Source organism: Tachyglossus aculeatus, chromosome 17 (genome assembly GCF_015852505.1).
Source record: "Tachyglossus aculeatus isolate mTacAcu1 chromosome 17, mTacAcu1.pri, whole genome shotgun sequence".
In the NCBI taxonomy this organism is placed as follows: Eukaryota; Metazoa; Chordata; class Mammalia; order Monotremata; family Tachyglossidae; genus Tachyglossus; species Tachyglossus aculeatus.
In genome coordinates, this window is record NC_052082.1 from 12,632,005 (window position 1) to 12,644,778 (window position 12,774).

At 47.0% G+C, this 12,774-nt stretch overlaps 1 protein-coding gene across 1 annotated transcript in view; it reads right to left on the minus strand.

The window, feature by feature from the left end:
* FRAS1 (Fraser extracellular matrix complex subunit 1) overlaps positions 1 to 12,774 on the minus strand; it is a 210,436-nt gene that overhangs the window by 144,483 nt on the left and 53,179 nt on the right. The window contains 2 exon segments of the mRNA XM_038759168.1: positions 981 to 1,121; positions 4,275 to 4,418. Of these exon segments, the coding sequence (XP_038615096.1) occupies positions 981 to 1,121; positions 4,275 to 4,418 (285 nt within the window).

The window sequence follows — 12,774 nt, forward strand, 5'->3', positions numbered from 1 at the left end:
CCAGCGCTTAGAACAGTGCTTTGCACATAGTAAGCGCTTAACAAATACCAAAATTATTATTATTAATACCACTTGGGTCAGAAAATGGAAGAAGTCAGTGCAGGGTCACTCATTCATTCAATCGTATTTATTGAGCACTTACTGTGTGCAGAGCACTGTACTAAGCGCTTGGGAAGTACAAGTTGGCAACAAGGTCATCATAACCAAACTGCATCTGCAAGATGGTGAATGCTCACCCTTGGTTCCTGATGGGAGACGCCAACGTTTTTTGGAGGGGTTGGGTTATGGTATTTGTTAATAACAATAATAATAATAATAATGGCATTTATTAAGTGCTTACTATGTGCAAAGCACTGTTCTAAGCGCTGGGGAGGTTACAAAGTGATCAGGTTGTCCCAGGAGGCTCACAATCTTAATCCCCATTTTACAGATGAGGTAACTGAGGCCCAGAGAAGTAAAGTAACCTGCCCAAAGTCACACAGCCGACAATTGGTGAAGCCAGGATTTGAACCCATGACCTCTGACTCCAAAGCCCGTGCTCTTTCCACTGACCCACTCTGCTTCTCCCTGCTGCATCTGCAAGATGGCGAATGCTCACCCTTGGTTCCCGATGGGAGACGCCAACATTTTTTGGAGGGGTTGGGTTACGGGTTGGGTTTTAGACTGTGAGCCCACTGTTGGGTAGGGACCGTCTCTAGATGTTGCCAACTTGTACTTCCCAAGCGCTTAGTACAGTGCTCTGCACACAGTAAGCGCTCAATAAATACGACTGATGATGATGGTATTTGTTAAGTGCTTACTGTGTCCCAGGAACTGTACTAAGCGCTGGGGTAGATACAAGATAAGCAGGTTGGACCCGGTCCACGTCCGACTTGGGGCTCACAATCTCAATCCCCATTTTCCAGAGAAGCGCCCAGTGACACTCCCCACAGGTCACCCGAGGGTGGGGACATAAAGGACCCTGGGGAAGGACCTCTCACCTTGGCATCTGCGCGTGGCATCGGGGTAGTGACCACCCGGGCACTCGGCAAGGCACTTGCCACCGTGCATCACTGCGCTCCCGGCGCAGGACAGGCAGAGAGGGCTGTCCGGCCCACAGCTCTCACATGACGAGTCGCAAGCTGCGGAGAGACAATCTGTCGGTGAAACTTCCTCGCTGGCCCTACAGCAGTCGAGCGGATTGACTAAGGACACCGTGATACTACTACTAATAATAATGATGATGGCATTTATTAAGCGCTAACTACGTGCAAAGCACTGGGGAGGTTACAATTCAGGAGGCCTTCCCAGACTGAGCCCCTTCCTTCCTCTCCCCCTCGTCCCCCTCTCCATCCCCCCCATCTTACCTCCTTCCCTTCCCCCCAGCACCTGTATATATGTATATATGTTTATACATTTATTTATTTTACTTGTACATATCTATTCTATTTATTTTATTTTGTTAGTATGCTTGGTTTTGTTCTCTGTCTCCCCCCTTTTAGACTGTGAGCCCACTGTTGGGCAGGGACTGTCTCTATATGTTGCCAATTTGTACTTCCCAAGCCCTTAGTACAGTGCTCTGCACATAGTAAGCGCTCAATAAATACGATTGATGATGATGATGATGATTCAACAGTATTTATTGAGCGCTTACTGTGTGCAGAGCACTGTACTAATCAATCAATCAATCGTATTTATTGAGCGCTTACTATGTGCAGAGCACTGTACTAAGCGCTAGGGAAGTACAAGTTGGCAACATATAGAGACGGTCCCTACCCAACAGTGGGCTCACAGTCTAGAAGGGCTTACTATGTGCAAAGCACTGTTCTAAGTGCTGAATAACGATGGCATTTATTACAAGGTGATCAGGTGGTCCCACGGGGGGCTCACAGTCTTCCCCCCCATTTTACAGATGAGGGAACTGAGGCCCAGAGAAGTTAAACGACATGCCCAAAGTCACCCAGCTGACAACTGGCCGAGCGGGGATTTGAACCCATGACCTCTGACTCCAAAGCCCGGGCCCTTTCCACTGAGCCACGCTGCTTCTAACGCTGCTAGGCAAGCTTTGTTCACGGCTCAAAGAACAAAATTAATTTGCCTTCCTGCCAACCCCAAACTCCTGCAAGTGACCTTGGAGGTGCTGAACCTCACCTGATAGCCCCATCCTAGGGAATGTGTCTGTTTATTGTCAAATTCTCCTCTCTCAAGTGCTTAGTACAATGCTTTGCACGCTTGATAAATACGACTGAATGAATGAATAAGAGAAGCAGCACGGCCTACTCTGTTGGACTGGACTCTCCCAAGAGCTTAGTACAGTGCTCTTGGTAAGCACCAAGAGGAAGTAAGTACGTGGCAAGAACTCAATATTCATTCGTTCAATCGTATTTACTGAGTGCTTACTGTGTGCAGAGCACTGTACTAAGCGCTTGGGAGAGAACGGGAAGCAGCATGGATGGGCCCCGGGCCTGGGAGACAGAAGGTCACAGGTTCAAATCCCGGCTCCGCCACTTGTCTGCTCTGTGGCCTGGGCAAGTCATTTCACTCCCCTGGGCCTCAGTTCCCTCATCTGTAAAATGGGGATTAAGACTGTGAGTCCCATGTGGGACAAAGATCTGGTCCAATCCGATTTGCTTGTATCCACCCCAGAATTTAATAGAGTGCCTGGCACACAGTAAGTGCTTAACAAATACCACAATTAGTATTGACAATGATAAATACGATTTATTAATACTGTGATCATTGTTTAATAATTTCTAGACTGTGAGCCCGCTGTTGGGTAGGGACCGTCTCTCTATGTTGCCAACTTGTACTTCCCAAGCGCTTAGTACAGTGCTCGGCACACAGTAAGCGCTCAATAAATACAATTGAATGAATTGAATGAATAATAATGATAATTAAACTGAGCCCCCTCCTTCCTCTCCCTCCTCATCCCCCCGCCCTACCTCCTTCCCCTCCCCACAGCACCTGTATATATATTTGTACAGATTTATTACTCTATTTATTTTACTGGTACATATTTACTCTTCTATTTATTTTGTTTTGTTAATATGTTTTGTTTTGTTGTTTGTCTCCCCCTTCTAGACTGTGAGCCCGCTGTTGGGTAGGGACCGTCTCTCTATGTTGCCAACTTGCATTTCCCAAGTGCTTAGTACAGTGCTCTGCACACAGTAAGCACTCAATAAGTACGATTGAATGAATGAATGAATAATAATAATAATAAACAGGCACATTCCTGTTTATGATTAGAGGCACATTCCTCAGCCTCGCTTGGCTCAGTGGAAGGAGCCCGGGCTTGGGAGTCAGAGGTCATGGGTTCAAATCTCAGCTCTGCCACTTGTCAGCTGTGTGACTTTGGGCATGTCACCACTTCTCTGTGCCTCAGTTCCCTCATCCGTAAAAAAGGGATTAAGACTGTGAGCCCCATGTGGGATAACCTGATCACCTTGTATCCTCTCCAGTGCTTAGAACAGTGCACATAATAAGCAATTAAATGCCATCGTTGTTATTATTATTCCCTGCCCACAACAACATTACAGTCTAGAGGGGGAGAATAAATACCACCAATTGTCAGCTGTGTGACTTTGGGCAAGTCACTTCACTTCTCTGTGCCTCAGTTCCCTCATCTGTAAAAAGGGGATTAAGACTGTGAGCCCTGCGTGGCATAACCTGATCACCTTCCATCCTCTCCAGTGCTTAGAACAGTGCACATAATAAGCGCTTAAATGCCATCGTTATCATTATTATTCCCTGCCCACAACAAGATTACAGTCTAGAGGGGAAGAATAAATACCACCAATTGTCAGCTGTGTGACTTTGGGCAAGTCACTTCACTTCTCGGTGTCTCAGTTCCCTCATCTGTAAAATGGGGATTAAGACTGTGAGCCCCGCGTGGGATAACCTGATCACCTTCTATCCTCTCCAGGGCTTAGAACAGTGCACATAATAAGCGCTTAAATGCCATCGTTGTTATTATTATTCCCTGCCCACAACAAGATTACAGTCTAGAGGGGGAGAATAAATACCACCAATTGTCAGCTGTGTGACTTTGGGCAAGTCACTTCACTTCTCGGTGCCTCAGTTACCTCATCTGTAAAATGGGGGTTAAGATTGTGAGCCCGCCATGGAACCACCTGATCACCTTGTAACCTCCCCAGCGCTTAGAACAGTGCTTTGCACATAGTAAGCGCTTAATAAATGCCATTATTATTATTATTATTATACCGCTGATTGACTGAGTAGAGTTAAAGAGTGAACCAGAGCGGGTGGCAACCCCAGGCTCGGAAGCCAAGACTCACCGATACAGACGCCATCCTGCCGGTAAAACCCCCGGCCGCAGCGACTTTCACAGGCGTGAGCTTTCAGCACCCGGGCCCGGTCTCGGCAGGCCAGGCAGTCCTTGCCCGTGGGGCCCCGGCACGCTGCACAGGACCGGTGGCAAACTGTGGACGGGGAGGGCAAAAAGTCAGGCCAGCCTCGGCACCCGGGGCACAGTCTTCACGACTGTGGACTTCCCGTCTGGACTACTGCACCAGCCTTCTCTCTGATCTCCCATCCTCGTGTCTCTCTCCACTTCAATCCATACTTCATGCTGCTGCCCGGATTATCTTTGTCCAGAAACGCTCTGGGCATATTACTCCCCTCCTCAAAAATCTCCAGTGGCTACCAATCAATCTGTGCATCAGGCAGAAACTCCTCACCCTGGGCTTCAAGGCTGTCCATCACCTCGCCCCCTCCTACCTCCCCTCCCTTCTCTCCTTCTCCAGCCCAGCCCGCAACCTCCGCTCCTCCACCGCTAATCTCCTCACTGTACCTCGTTCTCGCCTGTCCCGCCGTCTACCCCCGGCCCACGTCATCCCCCGGGCCTGGAATGGCCTCCCTCTGCCCCTCCGCCAAGCTAGCTCTCTTCCTCCCTTCAAGGCCCTGCTGAGAGCTCACCTCCTCCAGGAGGCCTTCCCAGACTGAGCCCCTTCCTTCCTCTCCCCCTCGTCCCCCTCTCCATCCCCCCCATCTTACCTCCTTCCCTTCCCCACAGCACCTGTATATATGTATATATGGTTGTACATATTTATTACTCTATTTATTTATTTATTTATTTGTTTGTTTTACTTGTACATTTCTATCCTATTTATTTTATTTTGTTGGTATGTTTGGTTCTGTTCTCTGTCTCCCCCTTTTAGACTGTGAGCCCACTGTTGGGTAGGGACTGTCTCTATGTGTTGCCAATTTGTACTTCCCAAGCGCTTAGTACAGTGCTCTGCACATAGTAAGCACTCAATAAATACGATTGATTGATTGATTGATTGACTTCTGCTGGCACACGGGCCTGACCCGGTAGCCGTCGACTGGACCCTGGGGTCTCTATTTGTGGGGGAAGAGGAGGCTGGAGGGGGAAGAGGCAAGAGGGAGAAGCAGGTGGCCTAGTGGAAAGAGCATAAGCTTGGGAGTCAGAGGATCTGAGCTCAAATTCTGGCTTTGCCTCTTGTCAATCAATCAATCAATCATATTTATTGAGCGCTTACTATGTGCACAGCACTGTACTAAGTGCTTGGGAAGTACAAATTTGGCAACATATAGAGACAGTCCCTACCCAACATTGGGCTCACAGTCTAAAAGGGGGAGACAGAGAAAAAAAAAACCAAACATACTAACAAAATAAAATAAATAGAATAGATATGTACAAGTAAAATAATTAGAGTAATAAATATGTACAAACATATATACATCTATACAGGTGCTGTGGGGAAGGGAAGGAGGTAAGATGGGGGGATGGAGAGGGGGACGAGGGGGAGAGGAAGGAAGGGGCTCAGTCTGGGAAGGCCTCCTGGAGGAGGTGAGCTCTCAGCAGGGCCTTGTCAGCTGTGTAACTTTGGGCAAGTCACTTAACTTCTCTGTGCCTCAGTTACCTCACCTGTAAAATGGGGATTACGACTGAGAGCCCCATGTGGGACAACCTGATCACCTTGTATCCTCCCCAGTGCTTAGAACATCAATCATCAATCGTATTTATTGAGCGCTTACTGTGTGCAGAGCACTGTACTAAGCGCTTGGGAAGTACAAATTGGCAACATATAGAGACAGTCCCTACCTAACAGTGGGCTCACAGTCTAAAAGAACAGTGCCTTGCACATAGTAAGCACTTAACAAATGCTATTATTATTATTATTATTATTGCGTGCTGTGGGACTTTGGGCAAGGCACTTTGCTGCTCTGTGTCTCAGTTCCCTCATCTGTAAAACGGGGATTAACAACCTGTTCTTCCCCCTACTTAGAGAAGCAGCGTGGCTCAGTGGGAAGAGCCCGGGCTTTGGAGTCAGAGGTCATGGGTTCAAATCTCTACTCCGCCAATTGTCAGCTGTGTGACTTTGGGCAAGTCCCTTAACTTCTCTCTGCCTCAGTTCCCTCATCTGTAAAAGGGGATGAAGACTGTGAGCCCTCCGTGGGACAACCTGATCACCTTGTAACCTTCCCCAGAGTTTAGAACAGTGCTTTGCATATAGTAAGCGCTTAATAAATGCCATTATTATTATTATTATATGGAGGAGAGGGACTGGGTCTCGCCTGATGATCTTGTATCTATTCCAGCACCTAGAACATTGCTTGGCCATACTAAGTGCTTAGCAAATAACACAGTCAGTTTTACTATTAGCAGGGTGATGCTTGAGGAACATGGCCAGAATCTCGACTCTATGGGATGAGAGGATGCAGGAGGAGTGAGGAAAGAAAGCAGTGTGGCCTGGCAGAAAAAGCACGGGACTAGGAGTCAGAGGACCTGGGTTCCAATCCCAGCTCCGCCGCTTGTCTGCTGTGTGACCTAGGGTGAATCACTTCACTTCTCTAGGCCTCAATTCCCTCATCTGCAAAATGGAAATTGAATACTTGTTCTCCCTCTTAGTTAGAATGTGAATTCCATGTAGGCCTGATTATCTTGTATCCACCCCAGTGCTTAGTACAGTCTTGGCACGTAGTAAGCATTTAACAAATACCACAATTAATCACCCCAGAATCCTTGTCCTGGTAAATAATGCCAATAAAAATAATTATGGTATCTGGTAAGCACTTACTATGTGCCACGTACTGTACTAAGCTCAGGGATGGAGACAAGCAAACCGGGTTGGACATGGCCCCTGTCCCATGTGGGGCTCACAGTCTCAATCTCCATTTTACAGTTGAGGGAACTGAGGCACAGAGAAGTGAAGTGACTTATCCAAGGTCACACAGTAGACAAGTGACAGGGCCCGGATTAGAACCCATGACCTTCCGAGTCCCGGGCCCCTGCTCTGTCAACTGCACCATAATAATAATGATGGCATTTATTAAGCGCTTACTATGTGCAAGGCACCGTTCTAAGCGCTGGGGGGATACAGGGTGATCAGGTTGTCCCACGTGGGGCTCGCAGTCTCAATCCTCATTTTCCAGATGAGGTAACTGAGACACAGAGAAGTGAAGTGACTTGTCCAAAGTCACACAGCTGACAAGTGGTGGAGTTGGGATTAGAACTCACGACCTCTGACTCCCAAGGCTGTGCTCTTTCCACTGAGCCACACTGCTTCTCCATATCATCATCATCATCATCAATCGTATTTATTGAGCGCTTACTGTGTGCAGAGCACTGTACTAAGCACTTGGGAAGTACAAGCTGTATGGGGGAAGGGCCAGCAGGAGTTGAGCGGCTCTTCACAAACCCACTTCCTTTCACTGATCTTCCCTTAGCCTCGAGGAATGTTCTCCTGTAGAGGCTGTTCACTCTGCATTAAACCTAAAATCCGGATACGGAAAGGCCCCTGAAAGATCAGCAAGGATAACCATTCCCCTCAGGCTGATTTTCCGCCCCTTTAATCATGTTTCTTACTTTTCCCTGGATTCTCTCCACACTCACATTTCGCCTTTGAAACACGGAGAATACCCTGATTAGCAGAGACCACTAATAAATGAACACAGAAATCTAATAACTGAACACAGAAATCTAATAACTGGACACAGAATTCTAATAACCAGACACAGCACGCTGAGGCAAAAACCACTGACAACTGGACACAGAATTCTAATAACCAAAGTACTCTCGTAACCAGACAAAGAAGTCTGATAACTGGAAATGGAAATCTAATATCTAGGCAAAGAATGCTAAAAACCAAAGTCTAATAACTGGAAACAGAAATCTAATAACTGGACACAAAAATCTAATAACCAGTCTCAGAACAATAATAACTAAACATAGAATTCTAATAACTGGTGTCAGAGCTCTCATAACTGGAAAAGAACCCTGATAACTCGATACAGAACTCTAAAACCAGACATACAATTCTAATAACTGAATACAGAAATCAAACTGCAGGACATAGAAATGGCCATAGAACTCTAATGACCGGTCTCAGAACTCTAATAACCAGAGAGAAAACTCCAATAACCAGCCACAGAACTTAATAAAGGGATACCGTCTCAGAGCTCGAATAATCTGACACAGAACTCAAATAACCAGACACAAAACTTTATTAGCCAGACACAGATACCTCAATAATATCTAAGCAGGACAGAGTAGAGTGGAGGGATGCTTGGGTATCCTTTTCCTATTGACCCCTCCTAGGACCAGTTGGGCTTTTTGACCAATCGCCCCATCAGGCTGACTCCTGGAAGCATCTGTTGGGAGTTTTACTCAAGGAAGATTAGGAAAAGAGCTAAACCCTCCAAGGGCAAAGCGGAGCTGGGAAATGTCCCAGCTTGATTAATGCCCGAGCCTCCTTACAGACCTCCCTGCCTCCAGCCTCTCCCATCCCATGCTTCACTACCCTGCCAGGATCATTTTTCTTTAATGCTTAGTGCTTCAAACATAGTGAGCGCTTAACAAATGACATTATTATTATTATCATTATTATTATTATTATTATTTAACACCATTCCACACACACCTCTCCACTTCTCAGAAATCTCTAATGGCTAACCCATTCCTCTCCACATCAAGCCAAAACACTTCACCTCACCATCAATCAGCTTCCTCCCCTCTATTTATCCTCCCTCCTCTCCCACCACCCCCTGGCTTGCCCTCTTCATTCCTCGCAAATTAACCTTCTCCCTTTGTTGCTGTCTCTCCTGCTATGGTTCTCTTCCTCACGTCCCCTGGCACGGCCTGGCACTTCCTCCCCTTTCATACTTGACATATCCCAGCATTTCCCGATTTCAAAGCCCTTTGAAATCCCATCTCCTCTAGGAAACCTCCCCTCATTAATCTATTGTCTCCCAGGTTCATTCGTTCATTCAATCGTATTTACTGAGCGCTTACTGTGTGCAGAGCATTGTACTAAGCGCTTGGGAAGTACAAGTTGGCAACGTATAGAGACGGCCCCTACCCAACAACGGGCTCACAGTCTAGAACTGTACCTGTATATATGTATATATGTTTGTACATATTTATTACTCTATTTATTTATTTATTTATTTTACTTGTACATATCTATTCTATTTATTTTATTTTATTTTGTTAGTATGTTTGGTTTTGTTCTCTGTCTCCCCCTTTTAGACTGTGAGCCCACTGTTGGGTAGGGACTGTCTCTATATGTTGCCAATTTGTACTTCCCAAGCGCTTAGTACAGTGCTCTGCACATAGTAAGCGCTCAATAAATACGATTGATTGATTGATTGATTGATTGATAGAAGGGGGAGACAGACGACAAAACAAAACATGTGGACAAGTGTCAAGTCATCAGAATAAATAGAAGTAAAGCTAGATGCACACCATTAACAAAATAAATAGAATAGCAAATATGTACAAGTAAAATAAAGTAATAAAACTGTACAAACATATATACAGGGGCTGTGGGAAGGGGAAGGAGATAGGGTCGGGGGGATGGGGAAGGGGAGAGGAAGGAGGGGGCTCAGTGTGGGAAGGCCTCCTGGAGGAGGTGAGCTCTCAGTAGGCCTTCGAAGGAAGGAAGAGAGCTAGCTTGGCGGATGGGCAGAGGGAGCAGGGCATTCCAGGCCAGGGGGAGGATGTGGGCCGGGGGTCGATGGTGGGACAGGCGAGAACGAGGCCCAATGAGGAGGTTAGCGGCGGAGGAGCGGAGGGTGTGGGCTGGGCTGGAGAAGGAGAGAAGGGAGGTGAGGTAGGAGGGGGAGAGGGGATGGACAGACTTGAAGCCGAGAGTGAGGAGTTTTTGCCTGATACGTAGGTTGACTGGTAGCCACTGCAGATTTCTGAGGAGGGGAGTAACAGGCCCAGAGCGTTTCTGCACAGAGATGATCCGGGGCAGCAGCATCATCATCATCAATCGTATTTATTGAGCGCTTACTATGTGCAGAGCACTGTACTAAGCGCTTGGGAAGTACAAATTGGCAACATATAGAGACAGTCCCTACCCAACAGTGGGCTCATAGTCTGAAGTATAGACTGAAGTGGGGAGAAACAGGAGGATGGGAGATCAGAGAGGAGGCTGATGCAGTAATCCAGTCGGGATAGGATGAGAGTTTGAACCAGCAGGGTGGCGGTTTGGATGGAGAGGAAAGGGCGGATCTTGGCGATGTTGCGGAGCTAAGACTCGCCGGTTTTGGTGACAGATTGGATGTGAGGGGTGAACGAGAGAGCAGAGTCGAGGATGACACCAGGTTCTATCCCAACCACCACCTATTCAACTCTTCTGTTCCACCAGTGTTGGACTCACACCCTCCTATCTTACTTATATAACATTTTTGTACATATAATAATACTGATGGCATTTGTTAAGAACTTACTATGTGCCAGGCACTGCACTAAGCACTAGGGTGGATACAACCAAATCGGGTCGGACACAGTCCCTGTTCAACATGGGGCTCAAAGTCTCAATCCCCATTTTACACATGAGGTAACTGAGGCCCAGAGAAGTAAAGTGACTTGCCCAGGGTCACACAGCAGGCAAGTGGCAAAGCTAGGATTAGAACTCATGACCTTCTGACTCCCAAGCCCGTGCTCTATCCATTATGCCATGATACCCTACTACTTAAGGACTAACTTAGGTCCATCTCCCCTTTTAATAATAATAATAATGTCGGTATTTGTTAAGTGCTTACTATGTGCTGAGCACTGTTCTAAGCACTGGGGTAGATACAGGGTAATCAGGTTGTCCCACGTAGGACTCACAGTCTCAATCCCCATTTTACAGATGAGGTAATTGAGGCACCGGGAAGTTAAATGACTTGCCCAAAGTCACACAGCTGACAAGTGGCAGAGGCAGGATTAGAACCCAAGACCTCTGACTCCTAAACTCGGGCTCTATCCACTAGGCCACACTGCTTCTCTATGCTACTTTTCTTTCACCCTCCTGTCTGTAAATTATTCTATTCATTCAATCGCATTTATTGGGCACTTACTGTAAGCAAAGCACTGTACTAAGCATTTGGGAGAATTTGACAACAGACACATTCCCTACCCACGACGAGCTTACAGTCTAGAGAAGGAGCTTAGCATTTACCTCTGCTGCTACATTGAAATCAATCAATCACCTGCATTTATTGAGCACTTACTATGTGCAGAGAACTGTACTAAATGCTTGGGAGACTATAATACAAGAGAATTAGCAGACTCCTTGAAGGCATGTGCTAATGCTGTGGCATTCTCCTAAGCACTTCATACGGGTTCTGCATTCATTCAATCATATTTATGGAGCGCTTACTGTGTGCAGAACACTGTACTAAGCGCTTGGGAAGTCCAATTCAGCAACAAATAGAGATAATCCCTGCCCACAACGGGCTCCCGGTCTAGAAGGGAGGAGACAGACATCAAGACAAGTAAACAGGCATCAGTAGCACCATTATAAATAGAATTATAGATATATATATCCATCACTACTAAAAATAAATAGAATATAAATAGAATTAGAATTATAAATATGCTGTGGACCGGGGAGGGGGATGGAGCAAAGGGAGTGAGTTGGGGTGATGGGGAGGGGGAGCTGAGGAAAAGGGGGCTTCGTCTGGGAAGGCCTCCTGGAGAAGGTGAGCTTTCAGTACGGCTTTGAAGCGGGGAAGTGGGCTAGTAGGTGCTCAATAAATGCTGACTTAAGGCAGGCTACAGCCCACCCTCCCTTTCCCTAGCTGGGAGGGCTCCAACTGAGGTTATATTTGGGTTATAAACTATGAGAAAGGCCCTGCCTTCCGGCTGGAATGTCTCCCCGTGACTGCATGCTGGATCCTGTGCTGCCTGAATAGTAAAAAGTGCCATTTCAGCCCCTTTATCTCCGAGTAAAGCACTCCACATTTTAGCTGAAACGGGGCTGCGCTTTGCTGTTGCTTAGCAAGGCGTGTGCTGGCTTGTGTGACTGGGAGCCAGAGAGAAAAGGCTCGTCTCGGGGCCTCTCGCAGGGTTGCTACTGGGGCTCTGAAGCCCCCCCGCCACCGCCCCTGCCTCTCCCAGCAGGAAGGGAGGGAAAGAAACAACAAAATGGGAAAGAAATGAGGAAGGGAGGGAGAAGGAAGGAGAAAGGGAGGTAAGCAGCATGGCCTAGTGGAAAGAGCACGAGCCCGCGAGTCAGAGAACGTGGATTCTAATCCCGGCTCTGCCAATTGCTTGCTGTGTGACCTTGAGCAAGTCGCTTAACTTCTCTGTCTCGATTCTCCTGTTCTCCTTCCTACTTGGACTGTGAGCCCCATGATGGTGCCCAAACTAATTAACCCAAGTGCTTAGAACAGTGTTGGACACATAGTAACAACTACTCTTAACAACCCCTGAGCCCTCCCTCTGCTCTACCCCCTTCCCTGCCCCACAGCACTTGTGTATATTTGTACATATTCATTATATTTATTTTATTAATGATGTGCATTTATCTATAATTC